The sequence below is a fragment of the Choristoneura fumiferana genome, chromosome 26 (genome assembly GCF_025370935.1).
Source record: "Choristoneura fumiferana chromosome 26, NRCan_CFum_1, whole genome shotgun sequence".
Taxonomy (NCBI): domain Eukaryota; kingdom Metazoa; phylum Arthropoda; class Insecta; order Lepidoptera; family Tortricidae; genus Choristoneura; species Choristoneura fumiferana.
This window is the reverse complement of record NC_133497.1, coordinates 10,743,423-10,769,354: the sequence shown is the minus strand read 5'-3', so window position 1 is coordinate 10,769,354 and position 25,932 is coordinate 10,743,423. Positions and strand designations below refer to the sequence as shown.

At 39.6% G+C, this 25,932-nt stretch overlaps 1 protein-coding gene and 1 pseudogene across 1 annotated transcript in view; one reads left to right on the top strand and one right to left on the bottom strand.

The window, feature by feature from the left end:
* The first annotated feature begins 881 nt into the window (after positions 1-881).
* Positions 882-25,932, top strand: part of LOC141443153 (spectrin beta chain, non-erythrocytic 5-like) — a 181,496-nt gene continuing 156,445 nt past the window's right edge. Inside the window, 3 exon segments of the mRNA XM_074108361.1 lie at positions 882-1,022; positions 16,419-16,621; positions 18,931-19,103. Of these exon segments, the coding sequence (XP_073964462.1) occupies positions 16,555-16,621; positions 18,931-19,103 (240 nt within the window). The 5' untranslated portion in view covers positions 882-1,022; positions 16,419-16,554.
* Positions 23,620-25,928, bottom strand: LOC141443077 (ral guanine nucleotide dissociation stimulator-like 1; annotated as a pseudogene).

Here is a 25,932-nt window from a genome sequence, read left to right as displayed (position 1 = left end):
GCAAAAAACCTGACTGCCTTAAAAAATACTAAAAAGAAGAAAACAAATCTAGTGGGCTAGAACTCTGTTTAGTAGCTAACTTAAAGTTCAACAGTCGGGACCCATTCAAATCGTGACCAGCTCAAAAATGCTTAGTACCTAATGGGTCCCGACTGTTGAACTTTAAGTTAGCTACTAAACAGAGTTCTAGCCCACTAGACTTGTTTTTTTTTAGTATTTTTAAAGGCAGTCGGGTTTTTTAAATTTTTATTAAGCATCAAGTGATAAAAGACAGACAGTTCCTTTTACATCATAACCGCTTATGCCCCAGTCAATTTTTAGCAATTTCAATCAGAACTGTTGACATTATTTTAAATTCAGTTCCTAAATTTAGTAGTTACAAATTGGTCTTACGAATATATATATTCACGCAAGAAACAAGCTTAATGAACTAAAATAATTTCCTTGCTCACCCGCGACCTTACGATAGCTAAGCTTATGCAAAATATGCGTGTTCATGCAGTTCCTCCACCTCCACACTGTAAGAACACACACAAATCACACAAACCCATCTATCACCACCACCACACTACACTGACGCGTTTCGAACTCAACCAGAGCTCATCTTCAGAGTGACACATCCGTACACCATGCTACCAGTTGTTAGACACACGTCGCGGGCGGTCGCGGGTGAGCAAGGAAATTATTTTAGTTCATTGATATGGACCTCCGCAAAGTAACGCCTGATTCAATAAATTAGAAACAATCTTGTCAAACCGTATTTATCAGGCCGTTAACACATGCCTCTGCGGATCGCTAAAAACCCAACAAATTATCTCTGCTTATGACGGAAACTATGCGTCAGTCCTCTACAAGCCACCGGCGCGGGCGCACGTACAGACGCCAAAAAAAAAATTCACGCTCCAAAAAGTTTCATTGTTTTTTCAAGTGCAGTGTTACCAAAAAGGTTATTGTGGTGTGCCAGTGTTAAAGAAGCGGATTGCCCTGTTCCGAAATAATTCGGATCACCCTTCTGACCTTGGGTTCTAAGATTTGTATACTTTTGGCTTGATTTTAGGGTGCTTAGGGCGCAAAACAAGTTTTAGCTATCTCACCATTCATGCACATGTTACACGCGAGACAAGAGAGGCTATAAAATGAAAGAGCGCCTCGAAAATTACACTTTAAAATAAATAAATAAATATCATGGGACACTTGACACCAATTGACCTAGTCCCAAACTAAGAAAACCTTATACTATGGATACTAGGCAACTGATAAACATACTTATATCGATAAATACATGCTTAAATACATATTAAACATCCAAAACCCAGAAAAAACATTCGTATTATTCATACGAAGATCTGCCCCGGCCGGGAATCGAACCCGGGACCTCAAGCTTCGTAGTCAGGTTATCTAACCACTTGGCCATCCGGCCGCCTAAAAGCCAGAAAACTCATAAAAATCTCATTAGTTTAAGTGAAAAATTCTGAATCGATTTTAGTCTCATTTAGACTGCTATTTATTAGCTAACACTAGCTTTTGCCCAAGGCTTCGCCCGCGTGGAGTTTGGTTACCGCGCTGCTCCCTCGGGAACTGTGCATTTTCCGGGATAAAAAGTAGCCTATGTCACTCTCTGGCCCATAAACTATCTATGCCAAAAATCACGTCGATCCGTCGCTCCGTTTCGACGTGAAGGACGGACAAACATACAAACACACACTTTCTCATTTATTAAATCCACTATATTGCAGCCGAAAGTGCGAAAGTAACACAATACCAGGGTCTCGGTGCAGCATACAATTCCACTGTCGGTTCCCGGGGTCCCGGCGCACATCAAACCACAGACGAAACTAATCAGAGAAGTGCAAAGACCAAAGGGCTGGCAGCTATCTCTCCCAAAGAATCGCCATCGCTTTTCAACAAGGCAATGCTGCCAGCCTGTTACTTAAGTTATGTTTGCGGATAAGTAGGTAGCTACTCTTATATGTTGTAATTACTTATGTCATTAAATATATACCAAAAATACAGTGAAGATACATTAGGATCTATATTTTAAGATATTTGGCCAGAATTGCAGGTGGTAGGACCTTGTGCAAGGTCCGCCCAAATTGCTACCACCATCTTGCTCGCTAATCCTGCCGTGAAGCAGCAGTGCTTGCACTGTTGTTTCGGCGTGGAGAGTAAGACAGCCGGTGAAATTACTGGCACGTGAGGTATCCCATCTTAGGCCTCTAGGTTGGCAACGCGTCTGCAATACCCCTGTACCACTACCATGAGTTTACGTGACCGTACTCGATAGCGACGGCGTAACTTATAGCGCCTCTACAAATAATTTACGCCGTCGCTATCGAGTACGGTCACTGTAAACTCATGGTAGTGGTACGGTGCTGCAGTTTGAAGTCCAGTCGAATAAAAAAAATGAATTTACATATCTACTAATCTCAGTCATGACTCTAATAGGTACAATTCTAACGTCTGGGGAGCGCATGTGTTTGGCGCAAAAAAAGGACGGTTACTGACTCATGGATAACGACTTATGCTTAAAAAAATATGGTTGTTATTGTACTCGGAATTCGCTAGGAATTATAGCGAAACAAATGTGGATCTTGGAGTGTTTTTTTTGACAGACGTATAAGTTTTCGGTCCTGAATTATACACTACTTACTAGCGGTTACCCGCGACTCTATCTTCGTAGAATTCGCTTATCGCAATCCCGCGGGTACTACGCATTTTCCCGGGATAAAAAGTAGCCTATGTCCTTCTTCGGAACTCGAACTATCTCTTTACTGAATTTCGATTAAATCGGTTCAGCGTTTGATACTTGAAAAGATAACTGAAAAACAAACTACTTACAAACTTTCGAATTTAAATAATGAGTGGGATAACTGCTTTGTTTTTATTAGAAACGTCAAGATTTACTTCTCAACGACTGCTGACTGCAGTTTAGTTTGAAGACAAAATAATTTCCATTTGAAATTAACATGTTTTGTTATATATAAGGTGATTTTCCACCGGCGAGGGACGAGGCGAGACGAGGATGAGCGAGAAGTTCCTATACAAAACGCGCGATATTGTGACCCACAATACCAATTCCCGCCCATCCTCGCCTTGTCTTATCTCGCCGGTGCAAGTCACCATTATACAGGCACTGGCACTCATGCCAAGTTACTCTCTATTGCATTCGAAAACATGCACTTTCCCTACATCGTACGGAGCGCTGACTGCATTACGATGCATCAACAGTATCGCAAGTAGGACAGGTAGATAATAGATAAGGACGGTTGACGTCACTGTCTTATCAACGAATGTGAAGAATATTCGAAAACAACGTGCTTTGAGACATGTTCTGTCCTTGGACACGTATCGATTTATAGAAAAGACAGCGAAGAATGAAAGCAGGCAGCTGGCAGTCTTTTACCAACAGTGCCAGTGGAATACCTACCTGAATAGGCAAAGAAAAAAAAACTGCTTCAAATAACTACAAATAAAACAAGTTAAAACCGGCCGCGCACGAAGGGTTCCGTACCATCCCTACACCCTACTTTATAATATTATAAATGCGTTAGTAACTCTGTCTGTCTGTCTGTTACGCTTTCACGTCGAAACCACTGAATCGGTTTTGAAGAAATTTGGTGTATAGTTTGAACCCCAAGGATCAACATAGGATACCTTTTATTCCGGTAGAAGGCGCCACCCACTGCGCGATAACCTAGATCCGCGCAGACGTAGTCGCGTGCATAAGCTAGTTATCTATACAATATTAGTCATTAGCAAAGAACGGCAAAAAAATCTTGTTAGTTGTATGGGAGCCCCCCTTTAAATATTTATTTTATTTTGATTTAATTATTTATTTTTAAAGTGATTATGACTTACCTAGAACATGACCTGCGTCATCCAAAGGGATTATACAACTAAAGCTTCTGTGAATATTTCAAGCGTCTACCAGTTGCCGTTATTAATATCAAGCAAAAACGGTTGTTGTATGGGACCCCCCCCTCAAATATTTATTTTATTCTGTTTTAGTATTTGTTGCTACATATAACGGCCACAATCTGTGAAAACTTCAAGTGTCTAACTATTACGACTCAAGAGATATAGTCCTGTGACAGACGGACGGACAGACAAACAGACAGCGTAGTCTCAGTAATAGGGTTCCGTTGGCACCCTTTGGGTACGGAACCCTAAAGACTACTTGGCTTTTTTATGTTTTCATGGCAGTTTCAGACAAACCGTTAGTTAGAGGAGCTCCGAAAGGAAAAGTGGTAGCTGGAAAAATATAGAATAATTTAATAATAATAGCACGGAACAAAATGATAAAGAACGATTTTGACTTTAGTGTCGTAAACCAATGAGTGATAGACGTAATAAACTAATCGAGTCACGGATCGCTTCAAAATTCGATAAAATATAATCTAAGGATAAAATGCGAGCTATATATATATATATCTAAGAAATAACACAAAAACATTAAATAGCCAAAATAAAAACTAGTTCGTTAAAACTTTAAGGCCTGAGTAGCATTAGAATAGAATAGAAGAGAATAGAAGACATTTATTCACATTCACAAAGACACACAAATACAACCAAACTAAAAAACAACAACAGCAAACACAAATAAAACAAAAAAAAAAGAAATACAAAAATTAAAAAATATGATTTTGTGTGTCCTCGCATAAGTTATCATTCATTCATTCATTGTGCTATTTGTGCTCAAAAAGCTGTCAGAAATGCAATTAGCAACTTTCTGATGAACTAATTTTATATCGTTTTATGAAGTTGGTGTTTTTACTGTGATAAAGTTGCTTTTATCACCTAAAATGGCACTTAATGATAATGTAAATCGTAAATGTTAAAAATTTGTCGGTATGGTTTCGCCGGAAGACCAGCGCTGACTCCATCCGAGGACTGCATTTATGCTGAGGCGGGACCATGGCACATACTTACTTTTTCCTTTTTCGTTTTGTATAGTAATACAAAACGAAGAACACACAACACAAAATACAAAATTCTTCGAGTGTCTCGAAGAATTTTTTTCACTTTCATTTTCATTTGTCTTAACTTAAAACTAAGCTTTGTCATCGTGAAAATCTGTTTTTACTTGATCCTACCCGTAGCAAAATCCAGCCAATCTAGAATTTTCAATAGATAACAGAATAATGTCAAAATTATCTTCTGAAGATAAGGATTCATATATTTTATGGCAACGATCATTAAGAAGCAATTATGTTGCCAGTTGTTTCCTGCATTCCTATTTTGACAGACGTTACGAACAAAAACATCCAAATAGTCCGTTTTACTATCTCATAATCTAAGCTGTAGGACGTCCTCTGTTGGACATAGCCCCCCCCCATAGACCTCCAGTTGCTTCGGTTGGCTTTGACCAGTGTTTATTTTATTGTTTAATGTTTTGCGAGATGATGTATGACCGTAGACGACAGGCTAGCAACGGTCCTTGTCACTATTTGCACCGTTTTTGTCAAATTTTAAACCTAAAATTGCTGAAAGTGGCTCCGAAGCGGCAACGTTTCGTGTGCTCTGCCCCCATTTGGGAATACAGGCGTGATGTTTGTGTGTGATGGATGACAGGAAAACAACTGTCCCTTTAGTTTTAAGATGGGATTTGTATTTTCAGTGTTGTTGTCATTAGTTAAGATTTTAGGAGTCTAATGCTGTGAAATAATTAGCTTTAGTACTTAAATAGACAGATTTAATTTGAATAATTTTCTACGCAGACAGGTAACAGAATGCGCTCACTTTTATATTGTTTTGTAAATACGATTGTAGTGTAACCTTTCACAATGTTTTGGCAGATTGTATCGCGAGGTTGGGACATGAATTTTGCACAAAAAAATTAGAAAGGATGCTTGCGCTTGTCTATGGATGTTAGGTTTTGACGTCTGGAGTTTTGACACAGTTTACGTTGTATTTGGCATTCCAATTGTCTATGATATATTCTGTACACTAGTCTCTACACACGGCTTTGCACGCCTTTAGTAATTGAATAAAATGTCGAGATTTCACTAAAAAAACCCGCGGGAGTTTCCAAAACTTAAGGGTTTCATTAACGTTGTATTAGACCTAGAATCACCTCATGTCTCTGATCTTATTTTGAAATTTTATAGGTACCAAACCAACAAACATATAAGTGTTCTATCAATTTTTAAACAAGGACCTATCAAATTAATAGGTAGGTATGTCACTTCAGTCGAACTTTCAAATTGACAGACACGTCTATTGGCATTATTGTTAATTTATCTAAGTACCATCATCCAAATATGTGGTCTACCACCCTAAAGTTGATAATCGTTTGCATGACATAAAACAAATTATCTGATTTTTTATCACCCTGTACCACGATGTTTTGTATATATTAAAACACAATATTACTTATTTTTTGTTTTGAATCAGCGTCAGGAAATATATATTTTTTTATAATTGGACGACTGAAAATGGACAACTTTTTGAGAAATAGTTACAATACTTCTTTTGAAAGAGCCTTCAACAAGTACATAAGCAGGTTATTCTTAAACTTCCTTGTTTCCAACCATGTAATAACTAAATCTAGCAGAATCTTTCCCACGACGATGACGTCAAGGTGGAAGGAACACGGTTCGAGAGACATTCCTGATGTGATTGTCATCATGATTGTTGAGACTACGTCATGCTTCGTCATTAGGTTGGTCTCGTTAAAAGTATAAACTAGGTGCCAAAATTGAACTTTTTTTTATTCGACGATGGCAAAGAGCAAGTGGGTCTCCTGATGGTAAGAGATCACCACCGCCCATAAACATCTGCAACACCAGGGGTATTGCAGATGCGTTGCCAACCTAGAGGCCTAAGATGGGATACCTCAAGTGCCAGTAATTTCACCGGCTGTCTTACTCTCCACGCCGAAACACAAAAGTGCAAGCACTGCTGCTTCACGGCAGGATTAGCGAGCAAGATGGTGGTAGCAATCCGGGCGGACCTTGCACAAGGTCCTACCACCTGCAAAAATTCAGTTGTTATGAGACAACGCCACTAACAAGTACAAAAACAAAACTGTTGACCCATTTACAGGTGTTCTTGAACATCATTTATTACTATGTTCACTATTGTATATAGACAGACGTACAAACTAATTCCGCTATTATACTAAACCATACACGGTAAGACTAATCTTAAGATTACTATCATCAAAAACCACATTAGAACGTTCTAATTAAAATATATGTATTTTTTTGGCTGTTAACGAGTTGCCTGTGCCACAAAAAAATGCACGCGTCTATGGTAGAAACCGTTTGGTTTCGAATTCGGAACGCTCGTAACGAACGTATGATTCCATGTTTAAATTTAAACCCATACAAGGCTTGCGGCGGGGTGACCTTGGCGCACGCGCGTGGCCGCACTTGTAGCGGGGAACGAAAAAGAAGGAAAAATAAAGACTTAACCAATGCACTATGAGTAACACGTGCTATGGAGATCGCACAACACAATAATAAGCGATATTTATTCTGTAAGTGAAGCAGCAGTGCTTGCAAGCCGGTGAAATTACTGGCACTTGAGGTATTCCATCTTAGGCCTCTAGGTTGGCAACGCATCTGCAATACCTGTCGCCACATTTCTTATAGGGTAGTTAGTGGGAATAAACAGAATAACTCTGTGCCTAAGTTCAAAATTAAAATTAGTAGCCTTAATGCGACAAGGTTTTAGATCGTCCTACGTTGAGAGGTTAGAGCTATCCAAGCTCTACTTAATACAACAGGTGAGTGCCGAGATTGATACCATGGGTCGGACCGAGAGCTACTCCATCATAGTAGGATTCTCCCATTAGCAATCCGACCCATTCCAATCACGGAATCTTGCTCACCTCAATCTGCGGGACCCACTACAATATTACCCCCGGTTCTGGGCCACACAATGTACGTAATATTAGTAGATTATTTACGTTTGATTACTTGATATAATAAAATATAAACTGTCCGCGGACAGTGGGGCCACACGACCCGCTTAGAGGTCATTCGTCTATCAATGAGCCTCTGTGGCTTAGCTATTGAAACAAAATAGACGTTATCTGTGGCACAGGCTTGCATTTTTTTTATTAAATAAATATGCGACTTTTACAGCCAGTGTTAGCTTTATTTCTTTATTTATTCCTAAGATTCCTAAGATGGGACGCCTACAGGGCGCACACAGTCATATATATATACATATATCATTACATACTATTAAATGCTATTTTTAGCTTTACTTTTTATTAGGACTAGATTACTTATTGTGTTTTTTTTTTCGCGACATTATTATTATTTTCGGGATAAAAAAATGGAAACGTACAGTAAAGTTTATGGGTTGGTCTTGCTTCTACAGGACTTTGTTTATTTTATAGTATTTTATGCAAGAGTTGTATAATAGGGGTCAAAAAAGGTGAGTGGCGTGAGTTACGATGTGAGCGTAGCAAACATCGTGAGAAGAGACGCCACGAGCTTTAATTTGACTTATTTATACAACGTTGCATACAATACTTTTTCTACGGTTATGTACTTATTGAATAAAATACAAAATTAGAGAAAAAAGTAAACTTGAACTTTTCATACTTTTGTTATAATAATAAATATGTTATAATAATAATAATCTTTATTTCAAGTAACTGTGACTCATTTTGTTAGTAGACAGGCTTATTTCTAGAGTTAGTAATAGAGTTATTATAGGTAGTAATTGCGGCGTTTTCTCGGCTATGATGATATTTTCGAAAGCGCTGGTATTATAAAAAAGTACCATGCAAAAAAGCTCTTTGCGGCTATAATAACTTTTCTACTCCTATACTGTATCTGTGATAAAAACATGCATAACAAGATTCTAGAAAAGTCTATATTGTCTATTCCCCGTAACAGCACTTGTATCGTTATGTTGCAAAAACGATATTGCAACCACTTACTTTGTTTCTTAATTCGTTCGTTCTGTACTTAGGTAATTCATAAGGTTTTGATACATAACAAAAACTTTCCGCACATAATTTATGGCTGCCGACATACGAGTATAAACAATACGTATTTCTTAACATCGTCATTGGCAAGTAAACATCAATTAAAAACAATTTTTTTCTTAGACAAATGTTGTAATTTTCATATTTCCCACTCGTTAGTTGTTGTAAAGACGTGTAGGATTATTTTATTTCGCCGAATTGCATTTTGACCAATTAAATATTAGCTGCGGTTTTAAAATTATCCTCGTCTCGACGACCTGTTCTTTTAATAATTCATCAAACCATTTACATAGTTGTTGCCGGCAATTTTATGTATTTTAAAAAGCAATTCTTATATATTTCGGAAATCTCGGAAGAGGCTATAACTATTTGGTATGTTGAGGTTTTCAACCGGATATCCTTTAAATAAAAGCTTGGAAAAAGAGTTGTAGATTGTTTTACATTCCTAAGCGCTGCTTATCAAAACTTGACTACCTGGACATCTATAATCCATTGAATAATGCCTTGCAATGAGGGCTATCGCGTATGAATACGCCGCTAGAGGCGCTAGTGTAGCGTGAGGTCTCCGAAATGTCAAATCTCATAGATTTTGGGCGAGCTACGCGGGTTTATTTATAATTAGAACAATTTTGTGAATATTTTGCAATATCTGAAATGAATTATGGCAAATATGCGTTCCGGGGCAACGAATGTCTGTGTTTTGAGACAGTTTTGTGTTTCGGAAACCTTTGTCCTCCCTTTTTTCCGAACAAAACGGGGACTATGCAACACTGTGGCATGCTCGATATTTTTATGGTACGGTTTTAAGGTGTATTAAATATGATTTTAATCTAAACTTTGTTTTCGCGCCCGTAATAACAGACTTTGAAAGCCATACTTAAAAACCTCACGCAACAGTGCGCCATCTAGTGAGACAAAAAACGATAGCCCTCATCAACAACTGCGTCATATTCGACTGCAGCTCATAATTGTCACTAATTGTTCCGATAACCCAGTTGTGACAGTTGCGGCTGAATGCAGCGAGCCCGTGCCTTTATGCGGAGAAAAAACTATGTTCTCTATGCTCGTTAGTATCCTCAGAACTTCCTCCTTACTGTCCCACTTTCAAACTCTAAATTCTATGTTTATTCTTACACTGTCCAGGCCACTCGGTTGTGGAACTCCCTGCCGATAGACTTGAGGCGCGCAAAGTCCTTGCCTATCTTTAGGTCTATGCTTAGGGAGCACTACCTGTCATCTTGCGTATGAATGTTATAGTTAGCTTATATTTATGTGTTGTTATGGTATCTATCTACCTATCTTATCTGTTTAGATTTGTTGTGTATGTGTATATTGTATGTGTTAGTTTTATGTATTCTTGATACAGCTCTAATCTACTGTAAATTGCACCACCTGCTAAAATGTATTCCTTATTTCTGTCCATTGTAAGGGTTGCCTGGAAGAGATCGCTCTGAAGCGATAAGGCCGCCTATTGCTTACCTTAGAAAATCTCTATGTTTATACTTGTGTTCTCTGTACTGTTTACTGTATTGGTGTGCAATAAAGAGTTATTGTATTGTATTGTATTGTATTGTATCCTGTCAATGGAGTGCCCAATAATGTAAACATGAAAGTTTGTGAATGTGTGTGTAAAACCATATAGGTCACTTTTTATCCCGATATTTCCACGGGGTTGGGATAAAATTTTGAAGTCTCAACCCACTAAGATTACAGACATGAAATTTGTAAATAGAAAATGCAGGGTGGGGGCGGCAAGGGAGGGCAGCTGCCCCCCCTGGAGAATTTCTTTACAATATGTATTATGCGTACATTTTTTTTGAAAAACCTCGCAAGCCGTGTGCATATGACGAAACAAACGCAGGGACATGATCTCAAAATGTGACTTGCCCCCTTCTGGTCTCTATTTCACCAACGTGACTGACATGTCGAGTGATAATCAGTTATTTTTATCTAAATTTAATGATAATTATAAATAAATAAATATCACGGGATACTTCACACCAATTGACCTAGTCCCAAACTAAGCAAAGCCTGTACTATGGATACTAGGCTAATTATAAATAATAATAATAGGATAATTATATTTTGAAACAAGAATTATTTTCCTTGTCGACATTTACTTTTAGATTTGTCGGTAAATCTTGACATGAGATTAAAGCTGTGCCAGGTTTGTGTTACAATTGTAGTATTTCGTGACTGACTGACAGTGTATGTACCATCAGCCAAATATGTGGTCTACCACCCTAAAGTTGGTAATCGTTTGCATGTCACAAAACAATAATGCCAATAGACGTGTCTGTCAACATGAAAGTTCGACTTTAGCGACATATTCATTTGATAGGAGCTTGTTTAATAATTGATAGACCACTTATTTGGCTGATGGTACACCCTTGCTGGCAACTCTAAAATTGACAGGTAGCGAGCACCGTCACCCCTAGTCACCATATCCAATCCAAATGTGGCTTCGCGCTGTCATCGTTCATCCACTTACCTCTCATATTTCGTTTTCTAGATTTTTTTTACAACGGCAAAACCTATTAGACACTGGCAAAATTGTCCTCCAATGGACAGAGCCATATTTTTCTAAAAAGCAACCTAAATGTGACTTAAAACGTACACCATTCTTCCGCTTTCACAAGCTATCTTTCTATATATAGCTATCCGCAAGGCAGGTCCTTATCAAACAAACAAACAGTGATAAAGCGGACCACTCCTCGCCGGTCGGACTAACCATTGCAACCTTTAAATACCTTCGTTCAATGTTTTTACCAGTAAAGACACACCATGCTCACCAAACCACCGAAAAACAACATAACTTGACGGACGACAGACATGTCGACAACGTACAGCCGAAACCATACGAGCTAGAGATTTTATTTATCTAGATACCATCAGCCAAATAAGTGGTCTATCAATTTTTAAACAAGTTCCTATCAAATGAATATGTCGCTAAAGTCGAACTTTCAAGTTGACAGACACGTCTTTGGCATTATTGTTTTATGAGTTTGATGACATGCAAACGATTATCAACTTTAGGGTGGTAGACCACTTATTTGGCTGATGGTACCTCGCTTTTTATGCTACCAGCGCTTGCGGAAAAACCATTTTGACAAGTAGAATGCGCCGCAAGAAACATGGCAGAAACTTTTTTTTTAAACAATTATATTTGTAATTACAATTATAATATTATCTTCTAGCAGTTGCCCGCGACTCCGTCCGTGTAGAATGCGTTTATCTCTATCCCGCGGGAACTATGCAATTTTCCGGGATAAAAATATCCTAATGTCCTTCCCCGGGACTCAAACTATCTGTATACCGAATTTAATCTAAATCGGTTCAGCGCTTTAGACGTAATAAAGTAACAATCAAACAGACTTACAAACTTTCGCATTTACAATATTAGTGAGATGAAAGCTAGCATAACATTAAGTAAATTAAAAAAGATTAAAAAATAAAAATGACTTAAAAAGATACAGGGATGTATGGGCACAGAATAGGTAATAGTATGGGGTAAACTTTTTACTAAAGACCGCTATGTTAATGAACTAAAAGAATATTTTTGCTCACCCGCCACCTTATAAAAAAATATATCGGGGTTCAGCTGAAAACCAGCGCTGCAGCCCTGGTCACAGGCCTACGGCACATGCTGAGCTGAGTCCTTTTGGCATCACACTACAGCACGTCTCTAATTTTCCTCTCTTCTTCTATTTATGTTTTTACTGTGTCTGTTGTGATGTAGTGCGTTTTTTATGTCAATAAATGTTGTGAGTTTGAGTTTAAAAAAAAGAAAGGAAAATAAAAAGAAATACAAGGAAATTCTTTTAGTACATTGATATGGACCTCCGCGAAATAACGCCTGATCGCCTGATTCAATAACTTACCGCTACGTCATTCTTTCTCTCCAAAATTGCATCTCGGCTGCCTCAACACGCAAAACAAATATGAACTGTAGGTTCAACAACCTCGTCGTTGGCCAATATTCGTGCAAATGTTTGACCAAGCTCGTATACTAACTAGAGTTTACCCGCGGCTTCGCACGCGTAAGCTATACGATCTGGTAGTTACAATTGAAATTCCGGGAATTTACAAAATTCCCCTGGGAATTCCCAAAATTTATATCGTGGTCTTCATTGAGGTCTGTGTACCCATCGGTTGAAATTTCAAGATTTGATCCCTATATCCCGTGGGAATATCGGTCTAAAAATAGCATGTGTTATTCCCGAGGTCCAGCTACCTACATACCAAATTTCATGACTCTAATCCCAAAGGTTGTTATTTCGAGATTTTATCCCTATCCCGTGGGAATATCGGGAAAAAGTAGCCTATGTGTTATTCCAGACGTCCAGCTATCTTCGTACCAAATTTCATCCAAATCCATCCAGCCGTTTTAGCGTGAAAGAGTAACAAACGTACACACACACTCAAACTTTCGCATTTATAATATTAGTAGGAAGTAGGATTTATTCAAGCAAATGATTTAATCATCATCATCATCATCCCAGCCTATATACGTCCCACTGCTGGGCACAGGCCTCCTCTCAGAACAAGAGGGCTTGGGCCATAGTTCCCACGCGGGCCCAGTGCGGATTGGGAACTTCACACGCACCATTGAATGGGTATGAATTCGCCGCTAGAGGCGCTAGTGTAGCGTGAGGTCTCCGAAATGTCAAATCTCATAGTTTTTGGGTGAGCTACGCGGGTTTATTTGTAATTAGAGTAATTTTGTGAATATTTTGCAATATCTGAAATTAAGTATGGCAAATATGCGTTCCGGGGCAATGAATGTCTGTGTTTTGAGACAGTTTTGTCTTTCGAAAACCTTTGTCCTAACTTTTTTCCGAACAAAACGGGAACTATGCAACACTGTGGCACGCTCCATATTTTTATGGTACGGTTTTAAGGTGTATTAAATATGATTTTAATCTAAACTTTGTTTTCACGCCCGTAATAACAGACTTTGAAAGCCATACTTAAAAACCTCACGCAACAGTGCGCCATCTAGTGAGACAAAAAACGATAGCCCTCATTGCTTCGCTGGTTTGACCTACCTAAACAATCGTAAATCGTAAATGCTCGTATATTCGCAGATATAACCCGACCGTGTACCAGGAACTGGTTATCGGCGACGACGACAAACTCCTGGCTTCCAACATCAACTTCCACGACCCCACCCTTGCAATACTGTTGCAAATGATTTAATAAATTTTAATTAATTGCTCAATGCGGATGCAAATATTGATTGGATCTCACTCACCATTGAATTGGTTCTCATTAATAATAATAATATAATTTATTTCAAACTAGCTTATGCCCGCCACTTCGTCTGCGTGGATCTAGGTTAGCGCGCGGTGGCGACCTCTACTGGAATAAAAAGTGTCCTATGTTGATCCTTGGGGTTCAAACTACCTATATACCAAATTTCATCAAAATCGTTTCAGTGGTTTCGACGTGAAAGCGTAACAGACAGACAGACAGACAGACAGACAGAGTTACTTTCGCATTTATTATATTAGTAGGGATAGTAGGGATAACTTAATTAATTAAAGAAAGAAAGAAAGAAAAGAAAGAAAATACATTTATTTAACGCCATAAAACAAACATAGATCATCATGTCAGCCGAAAGACGTCCACTGCTGGACATAGGCCTCCCCAAGGCTCTCCACTCAGACCGGTCTTGTGCTTTCCGCATCCACCGCGATCCCGCGATCTTAACCAGATCGTCGCTCCATCTTGTTGGAGGCCTACCGACAGCTCGTCTCCCGGTCTGCGGACGCCACTCGAGAACCTTCTGACCCCATCGGCCATCAGTCCTGCGAGCAATATGCCCCGCCCACTGCCACTTCAGTTTCGCAATTCTTCGGGCTATGTCGGTAACCTAGTTCTACTGCGGATATCATAATTTCTGATTCTATTCCGCAGAGAAACCCGAGCATATAGCCCTTTGAGTGACTTTGAGCTTCCTCATGAGGCCCATCGTTAGCGCCCACGTCTCAGAACCGTATGTCATCACTGGCAACACACACGAAACTGTTTTAACTTAATTAATGCGGTAGAAGGAGAGGTCATCGTCGCTGTCTCGCTCCAGCGCCTTAACGACTTGCTTGCGGTGCCCGTGCCTTACCTAACTGTGCATCATTATGCATGAGGTTCGAGGGCAATCATAGGTTTCCATAAATCGTTCAAAGTAAACCGGGTTTTAACCTCCGTATCCATGGTAACTAGAGATGGTCCGAACATGGGTTTCACCGAATACGAATATTCAGCATAATTGATTCCCAAGTAGAAACTAGAAATATGATTAATTTGTATTTTTTTAAATGTTGTAACTCTTGATGAACTTGCTTAGTTTCTGACAATAAAGTGTGTTGTGACGGCTTGTGTTGTGTCGCATCACAAGCTATAGAGAGAGAGAGGGACAACATCACAACACGACAGATAAAATGTGAATTGCGGCTCACGTATCGCATTTACTTTTTTAGCAGAATAATTACTTCGCATAATAAGATTGGCAGAAGAGTAATTTCGCATATTTTCGTGTGACGAAACTACCACACTATTTTCCAATTGCCTCGCTGTGTTTCCCTTCACCGTAAAGCTAATGGTAAATTTCACAGTCCGACGATACCATGGTATCCAAAACCAAAATAATTCAAACCGTCCGTGGATACTTTAGTGTCGTAAAGTTTAACCTTGATTTTGTGAATAAATCATAAGTTACATGCTATTGGTTTATAAATAGTATCTGAATGAGTTAACATTAATTTACGTCTCAGTATTTCTTCTTTATTCAAAACCTTGTAGTTAAAAAAATGGTGGACACAGCGCGTTTCGTCCGTCGATAAAAAACTCGGACGGTTTGAGGCATAGTCGCGCGCACCAGACTGTCAAGTGGATAATTAATGAGGGCTATCGCGAATGAATTCGCCGCTAGAGGCGCTAGTGTAGCGTGAGGTCTCCGAAATGTCAAATCTCATAGTTTTTGGGTGAGCTACGCGGGTTTATTTATAATTAGATTTTTTTTGTGAATATTTTGCATTACCTGAAATTAATTATGGCAATTATGCGTTACGGGGCAATGAATGTCTGTGTTTTGAGACAGTTTTGTCTTTTGGAAACTTTTGTCCTCCGCTTTTTTTCCGAACAAAACGGGACTAAGCAACACTGTGGTTGCTGGATATTTTTATGGTACGGTTTAAGGTGTTTTAAATATGATTTTAATCTAAACTTTGTTTTAACGCCCGTAATAACAGACTCTGAGCCACACTTAAAAACCTCACGCAACAGTGCGCCATCTAGTGAGACAAAAAACAATAGCCATCATTCCGCAAAACTCTTAGGTGCAGGATCGAACTCACAATCCTCTGCTTGAGAGGCCATAGGTCAAACCACAAGGCCACCACGCCTTCAAAAGTAGTCCGAAACAATACTGCTATTCGCTATAACAATGAGACTAATTCTACCACACCAACAGTTTATTTATCAACAAGCCAAAGTATACAAACAGAGAACAAAGGCCAATACACCTGGACAATCGAATCATAAACATTACAGATAGACCAAAGATAGATTATAACTAGACATAAATGACCGTGTAAATAATTGTGAAGATGCAGAGGCAGCTCAGTAATGTCAGCTTCCATTCTTACCAGGAGTACCAGCCCACGAGGAAATATGGTGAGGCCAGGGTCTAAAATCAATTTTTCTCAAAAATGTCCGTAAATGTTGACATTATTCTTTACATATCAGAAGGTGAAGTCCATAGTTTATGGTCAGCAAAAAATTAAAAAGTTAAAAAGATTGCAGGCGCGCTAGCTCGACTTGAATTGGCGCGCCTGCAATCAGTCACATTATTTTTTTAAAGTTAAAAAGGCCATGGAAATGTTGGCACAAGTCGTATACAGCCAAGTCTAATGGCCGGTATCAGATATTTTGTTGGAACTCCGGACTTTTTCTATTGGGTCTGAAACAGCTTGTGGTGTTTTCGGTAAATACAACTGCAGTTTATTTTTAATGAAAAAAAGGCGGGAAAGCATAAGAAAAAATATTGGAATAAAATTAAAAGTTATAATATATTTTGAGAAAAAGTTTATTCTATTTCAGAATTATTCACCATTTTTGAGAAAAGCTTTATATTAGTCTCGGCTGGAATAGCAATTGCTGGCTTCGTATTAGTTAATACTCATACTCAGCCAGCAATTGCCTACTTCCAGGCCACGACAATAATCTACTATTGCAGGTGGTAGGACCTTGTGCAAGGTCCGCCCGGATTGCTACCACCATCTTGCTCGCTAATCCTGCCGTGAAGCAGCAGTGTTTGCACTGTTGTGTTTTGGCGTGGAGAGTAAGACAGCCGGTGAAATTACTGGCACTTGAGGTATCAAAAGGTATCGGGAGTGTTTGTTTTGAGCATGCTCATTTAGGAGCATACTTAAAACTAGCAGGTTTATTGCTAACAAATGTAAACAGTCCATAAGCATGCTTATTAGCATTCTAGTAACGAGCATGTGTAACAGTAGCTTTAGGCTTTAGGCTGCGAGGGTAGAGAGAGATAGACAGTGGCGTAGCTAGGTAACCTAGGGCCCTGGGGCAAATAAAAAAATGGGGCCCACTGCTATCAAAACTGGTAAGGTTTTTTGAAGTAAAATCATTATACATATATACAAATACTTTAAAAATGCTAAGCAACTTTATCATCAGCTATAAAGCAGAATTTCGAGGGCCCCCTGAGCTTGAGGGCCCCGGGGCACTGCCCCGCCTAGCCCCTTGGTAGCTACGCCACTGGAGATAGAGAATGCAACCGCGTGCGCTCGGGCTTTAGGCAATACTCGTACAGCCCCAGGTCTTTCTCTGACGATGATATCAAGACGATGAATGATGATAGTGACGATAGGGGGCGGTAGGAGTGAGCTTGCCTTCGGGATCCAAAAGATTAATGGTTCATCATCATCCCAGCCTATATACCGAAAATACATATCGAAAATACAAACTGAGACATGGATGCACAGAAAAACCAGAAAAAGAGACCAGCGCTGGGAATCGAACCCAGGTCCTCAGCAATCCGTGCTGCGTGCTTTAACCCCTACACCACCGCTGGACAGGATTTAGACACGAATTTTTCCTACGCATACATATCTCAGTTGCTTATTTCTACTACGCTACTTATGCAGCAGCATAAGTTTGGAGTTGAAATAAAAAATACAAAAAGACTCCAAATAACCAATCATAACCAGCCTATATACGTCCCGCTGCTGGGCACAGGCCTCCTCTCAGAACAAGAGAGCTTGGGCTATAGATCCCACGCGGGCCCAGTGCGGACTTCACACGCACCATTGAATTGCTTCGCAGGTTTGTGCAGGTTTCCTCAAGATGTTTTCCTTCACCGCAAAGCTCGTGATAAATTTCAAATGTAATTCCGCACATGAATTTGGAAAAACTCAGTGGTGCGAGCCGGGGTTTGAACCCACGACCCCACGGCTTAATTAATGGTTACTTGACCTGAAATGTATATATCAGAATCAATTTTTTCATTTATTTATGACGGTGGAAGCATTCTACACTTCCACTGAACGTAGATATATTTACATGTTTAGTTTTAGTTTTGTAAAAGGGACACCATACATCCCTGTATTATTATTTTCTTGTAAGTTTTTCTTTAATTTTATACTGTAGTTTTTAAGTATTTTGTTTGTAGTTATGTTATTTTGAAAAAATGACGGCCAAGTTTCTTGCGGCGCATTCTTCTTGGCAATGATGGTCTTTCCGAAAGCGCTGGTAGTTTCAAAAAATTACGTGTAAAGGTGCCCATTGCCCATTACTGAATACCAGAATAATTTTTCAGCCCCGACACAAAAAAACAGGGGTGTTATAAGTTTGACCGTTATGTGTCTGTCTGTGGCACCGTAGCTCTTAAACGGTTGGACCGATTTGAATGCGGTTTTTTTATTTGAAATCAGGTTTTCAATTTTAATTTCGTTACCTCCCAGGGCCGCAGTATGAGCCGGGAGGCTACGCAGCAGCGGTGCAGCAACGCAGCAACATGACTCAGCGGGAAGACGCCCTCAAATTCGAGCAGGGACGCATCAAGGCGTTGCAGGAGGAACGGCTGCATATACAGAAGAAGACGTTCACCAAATGGATCAACTCGTTCTTGCAGAAGGTGAGTTGTGTGGCGGGGGATAGATGGCGCTATTGTAACCTCCACTTCAATGTCAATACCAATGTTTTTCGTGTTCCTCGAAGATTAGGCACTTGTCCCACCGCCGACGATGAGCGAGAAGCGAGTAGAGCGAGTAACTAGAAACGAGTGGGCGAGCAGCGAGAAGCGAGTGTAGATTTGTCGCTCGGCTGTAAGCTGTAAGCGAGTGTACGCGTGCGACAGGCGATTACTCGCTCCACTCGACTCGCTCGTGCGGGGCGGCCGCCAAGCTGACATCGCTGAGCGAGTATCTATAGCTCAGCGAGTTTTATAGCTCTTGTCGCTGCGACAAAAGATGTAAGAGCGAGTTCTCGCCGACAGTGTGAACAGCCAACTATTAATATATGTCTCTTTTACTCACACAGGATCTTATATCTTTTGTTCGTTTCTTGAGCGAGAAAATAGTCGATAGCCAATCGTTTCCTCGCTGGCGGTGAGACAAGTGCCTTAATATGCCTACATTTGTTCGAACAATAGCATAGTTAATTTACCACCACCGGGCCGGGAAAACCATGTCGGTATTTATTGGCTTTCGATTATCATGCCGGTATTTATCAGGACGAGAATGTAAGGGCAGTAGATCTAAATAGTCAAGAAGTTACTAAATATAGAAACAAAGAAGCTACGTAAAATCAATAATTTATTAAAGAGAAAACACATATTAAACTTAAATATAAGCTACCTACCTAACTTAAAAACTTAATACCTACTATATTAAATCTAAAAAGGCCCCCGTGGCATGGTGGTGGAGATTCGTTGAGATAGCTGCCAGCCCTTGGGTCTCCAGGAGTGTCGCCCAGGCGCTTTTGCACTAATAATAATATTTGAATAGAAAAATAAGGAAAAAACACAGAAAATTGCAAAAATTAGTCATCCAATCACAACCTTAGTCATAGAAAATCTTTGAATGCAATGTGTCATATGATAAAGAATTACAAGATCTGACAACTCATTTATGTGCTATCAGATCAACAATGATAAAATGTCTGTTTTTCATTATTTCCCAACAATCATCATCATCCAAACCGAACCAAAGTTATCGACATAGCCCACCGCATTAGCACGCTGAAGTGGCAATGGGCCGGCCATATAACCCGAAGAACCGATAACCGTTGGGGTAGACGAGTTCTTGAGTGGAGACCACGGATCGGCAAACGTAGCGTAGGACGTCCTCAGACTCGGTGGAGCGATGATCTTCGCAGGGCGGCTGGCAAGAGCTGGATGAGAATAGCCGAGGATCGTGCTCAGTGGCGTGCCATGGGAGAGGCCTATGTCCAGCAGTGGACGAACATAGGCTGATGATGATGATGATGATGAATCATAGCATCAACAGGCCGCTGTTGAAATAGTTTATTCTGCTAGAAATAGGGTTGATTTACAGGTGTTGTCGCAAAATATATGTGCTCCTTATTCAGCTTGAAATAGCATGCAAAATATTAACATTATCATTAGGTATATCTAAATTTAACAAAATAAAGAAAATTAATTATGATTATTAATACTAGTAGGCAATTGTAATAATAAAACAATCATGTCAAACTTTACTACTTATTCTAGTTACACAGGAATTCAATACAGTTTGTACATCAAATCAGCTAGGTACCTAATATGTTCATTAATATGTCACAAAGTTAGTTATGGTCAAAAAAATCATTTAAGTTATAAAATCATTCATTTAGGTTATAAAAAATATAAGTGTTGGACTTAGGCCCTCCACCATACTGGCATCAGCAACGGCGGGCTACTACGAAAAACGAAAGTCGAAGTTCGTATCGTACCGTCTCTCTCACTGTGTCGCGTACTAAATAATGTCATGTAACCTTCAGGGGGGCAGAGTTTGAATTTTGCGTGTCGTAGTATAGGGTCTGGAGGTTTACGGGGGAGGCCTATGTCCTAACACTACATATATGTACATATATAGGTATACGTATACGTGCATAATAATAATAATAATAATAATAATGATGATTTATTGTACAACAAAAAACAGTAATTTACATTCAAATGAGTTTAGGTCTATTAAAGGTACAACTGATTTGGGGTTAGTTTGTTTGAAGAGGCTGACAAGACCAAACTTTGTTGAAATTGATGTTGTTTATGCAGTTTTTTAAGAAAAACTATTTGTTCTAGCGCATCAAAAAATATATATGTTAATATTCATCATATTTCAAAGACCGTGGATGGACTCGATACATAATTCGACAAAATGGGCTCGATAAAAAAAAATTGCAAAGATTAGTCTTAAAATCATCATTAAACGGTTCTATGTCTTTATTTTTTAGACGTATAGGTCTGTTATTAAAAACATGAAGTCAACATATTCATACCTAAACCGCCAACGTGTTTATTTCACAAATAATCCATACTTTTTTTTATTTCAATATTTATTTATTATTATCTTCTAAAACCCGGTTGCTCAGTTACAGCGACATTATGTATAGTACCTAAATTAAAAACGATTTAAAGATAAATGCTTTTTAAATCGTTTTCTGTGGTTATTTAATTATTAATTACTTTAATTTAATGAATTCATTACAAAACTAGTGTTTACCCGCGACTTCGCACACGTAAATCATTAAATCCAGCAGCTGAATTGAAATTTCGGGATTTCCAAAAATTCCCGTGGGAATTCTAGAAAATATAAATCGTGATTTTCATTGACATTATCATAAAAACAATCATGTCAAATTTAATGACTCTAAGCCCAGCCGTTGTTGAAACAAATCGTCGGTGTCGAGGGACCGCTAAGGTTAATACTTTAAAAAATACAACATATATGTACTTTAGTTTCCTGTTAACCTTAGCGGTCCCCCGACTCCGACGACGCTTAGATAAATAGTTATTTGTGTCACAAGGGAGCAAATGGTGTGTGCATTTGGAATAAATCGCTTAGGAAACCCTTGAATAGAAAAGTTGTACTTTGCTCCCTCTCGTCAGGGAGGAAAAGTTACTTTTCTGAAGGAGAGGTGTGAAAAAAATATTACTAGGTACTTATACTAAATTAACTTAGGCTAATTTTGCGGGAAATCAGCATAGTCCCCGCGGGATAGGGATAACCGAATTATTCGCAGTTGAAGTCGCGGGCAACAGCTAGGTAGTGCATAATTATTTTTTACTTTTTAGTTGTCTTTTTTGGCGGCGTTTTTTTGTCGGCGTTTTTTTCGGGCGTTTATAATTCATTGATATAAACCTCCGCAAAGTAACGCCTGATTCAATAAATTATTTAAAATAAGTGTATTTTCAAAATGGTTCTGTATGAAAGTAGTAGTGAAATAGGGCTTTACACACATGTATGTAAGCTATGCAGGCCGCATGTTATTATTGCTTGACTATTTATAGCTTTATCAAACGGAAGAGATAACACGTCAATATCTGCCAACTCAACGTAAGCTACAGTTCCTTTACAAAATCCTCAATAATTGATTGAGAAGATTACAATGAGGGCTATCGTGTATGAATTCGCCGCTAGAGGCGCTAGTGTAGCGAGAGGATTCCGAAATGTCAAATGTCACTGTTTTTGGGTGAGCTACGCGGGTTTATTTATGACTAGCTGTTGCCCGCGGCTGCGCCCGCGTGGGTTTCGGTTATCGCGCGCTGTTCCCTCGGGGACTGTGCATTTTTTCGGGATAAAAAGTAGCCTGTGTCACTCCCGGGTCCATAAACTATCTCTATGCCAAANTTCTTCACAGTAATTTTTAGACTTTCAAGAACTTTTTCGCAATAATTCGGATTTGAATTCCGAACCATAAAATCGGTAGTAATGAGGGCTTATCGCGTATGATTCGCCCGCTAGAGGTGCTAGTGTAGGCGTGAGGTCTCCGAAATGTAAATCTCATAGTTTTTGGGTGAGCTAATACGGGTTTATTTTATAATTAGAACAATTTTGTTGAATATTTTGCAATATCTGAAATTAATTATAAAAAAAATACGTTCCGGGGCAATGAATGTCTGTTTTTTAAGACAGTTTTGTCCTTTTCGGCAACCTTTGTCCTCCCTTTTTTCCGAAACAAAACGGGGACTATTGCAACACTGTGGGCATGCTCGATATTTTTATGGTACCGGTTTTAACGAATATTAAATATGATTTTAATTTAAACTTTGTTTTCACGCCGTCGTAATAACAGACTTTGAAAGCCATAACTTAAAAACCTCACTCAAAGTGGCGCATCTAGTGAATTCCGAAAATAATCGGTATAATTAAGACGGTTTCCCTAATTTGTGTTTATTTGTTATTTTTAGTTTATGCATAAAATATTTCACATGGAAAGTAATTTAGTAGTTTTTAGAAGAATTAACCAACTTTATCAGGAAGACTATCAAGTCTGGCTAGAGCACATTATACATATACTAAGTAGATATTGATGTCTGGTAAAATCGATACTAATTTAGTTCATATTTATATGAAAATTTATGAGACGGAAAATCATTTTAAAAATTATTTTCAAAAATATTACATTGAATCATTCAACTGGTTAACCGCTTATATTATATCTGAGTCATTTAGGTACTAGACATTCCCTCACCTCATTATACGAGTATGTATGTATACATGTATATAAATACTATAAGTTTTAATAAAATATATAAAACACTATAATTTATACATGTCACTAGAACTTGCCAGGACTGATTTTCTAAACATAATATATTAACAATTAACCTACGCAATTTTCTACCTGCTGCATCAGAGAAATATTTGCTTTCACTGAGTTAAATATTATATTTCTACCGTCGCTATGCTGCTATACAAACAAATGAGTTACTCTTCTGAAATTCGGTTTAGAAACGTTTTCAAATGTTAAAGCTTCCGAAATGCTTTGTAAGTATTGAACAGCACCTTGTCATTAGACATAATAGATTGCCTTTGGCTCAGTATTATTTCATCTCAATTTGAATATCTTACATGAGATTCTTATTTACATATTAATTTCGCTATATACACATATCATTACAAATTTACATACATATTTTATTCACAACGAATATGTTACTACAGCTAGAGGTGGCATAGGGTTTATCTTAATATACATACAATACAACTACACTGATGCACACATACTGTTTAGACACCAAGAAACAAATTGTATACATTTTGAACACAAATTTCCAGTCCTCGCACACTCCAAATGGCTATAATATAAGTCTTGTTACACATAAACATTAACCACTGGTGCATACATTCAAAGTTTATGTAGAAGAGCTTGGTTTCCACAATAATAGCGATTAAAATACACCGCGGTTCAGAGTTTAAACCGAACGGTTTAAAACGTGAGTAGTCAGGAGCGCTTCCCGCGCGGCTTGCCGTTCGCAACCGGCTCGGGGCCCGGCGCCGGCCGGCGCGGCCGCAGGATGAAGTTCAGATTGTACGCAGTGTTCACTGCGTAGTATAACATTTGCATTCGCTGGAAGCAACATTTCTGAAACAAACAAGTAAAACATTCAAAAATATACCCTATTACTTAGTAGGAACGTGTTATATTTTTTAATTTACGAGATGATATAACAGGTATTTTCGCATAAAAAAATGTCAATAGTTCGAGTAAGTACCTACCTCTATCAGGTAAGACTTGTGCCAGTGTATAGGCATCTGGGTCTCCGTCGAGGTTCAGCTTGAGCATGGCGTTGCGGATGACCTGCGGCGTGCGCTCTTTGTTGTTGGACAGCATGATGGACTTGTACAGCACCACTCCTCGGTCTCCACAGTGTCGGACTCGAACGTGACGCGGATGATGTAGAAGTCGGGGCCAGTTCGCGCAGCGGCGTGCGGGGGGCTGGCGCCGCCCGCCTTGCCGTTGGGCTTCTGCCCGCTGTTGGCGCTCGACAGCGACACGTCCAGCGACGGCAGCGATGATGACGACGACCCGTGAGACAGCCGCGTCGGCGACGTCCGCCGTTCCAAGCTGTCTCGCTTCCACCCTGTCGCAGTCCCGTCCGTCTCACAGTTAAAATTGTGAACTGTTACTAGAACTCGTACTCGCAATCGAATCGTTTTTTCGATGCCCGTGCCCGTTGTTGTCGTTCACCTTCTTCGGTCGCCGCTCTTTCGGTGGATTCGTTGACGGTTCTATCTGGCACGAAAAGCGTGTGCGCCTCCCGATCGTCCAGCACGATCACCGAATCGAACCATCGGTCGAACATTGGGTCGCAGGCGAGATGATACGCGTTCGCAGCGCCCTGGAGAAGTTTTATTTGGGCGAGAACTTCGAATTCTTTGTCGTTTTATCGAAATTTATTAAACCATCTGCCACAGTATCGGGAATAGCAGTATCTATCATGGTGAGATCGGTCAAAAACGTACCGAGGTACGGGATGGTCCCGTGGCTGACGCCGGGCGATCCTCGTTCGTGCAGTAACTTTTGTAACTGCCGATCGTTTTCCCCGACGGTGTCGGCGAATTTGGCTGTACCCTCTCGCATCAAGAGCTCCCTTTGTGCCCAACGATTGTTATCTTCGCTAAATATCCTCGCGAGTTCGTCGAACAATTCCGCTTTTTCCTTTGGTAAAAGTGCCCAAGTCTTTCGTAATCTGTATACAGAGTTGCTTTGAAGGCCGGAGATGATAGCTTTCAAGGATGAAAAGTTTTTCAAGACTCTCAACTCGCGAGCGATATCTAGCCAGGAGGCAAGAATGTCTGCGCGCTCCAGCGGCCGCAGATTGGGCTCGACGAGCACCGTGGAGATGACTCGGAAAGATACCGCATTGAACTGGTTGACGGTAGCGAGCACGGTGGCGGCGTCGGTGCGAGCGATCTTTGTCGCGGCGCGACCACACGGCGCCGAGGCATTGGTGC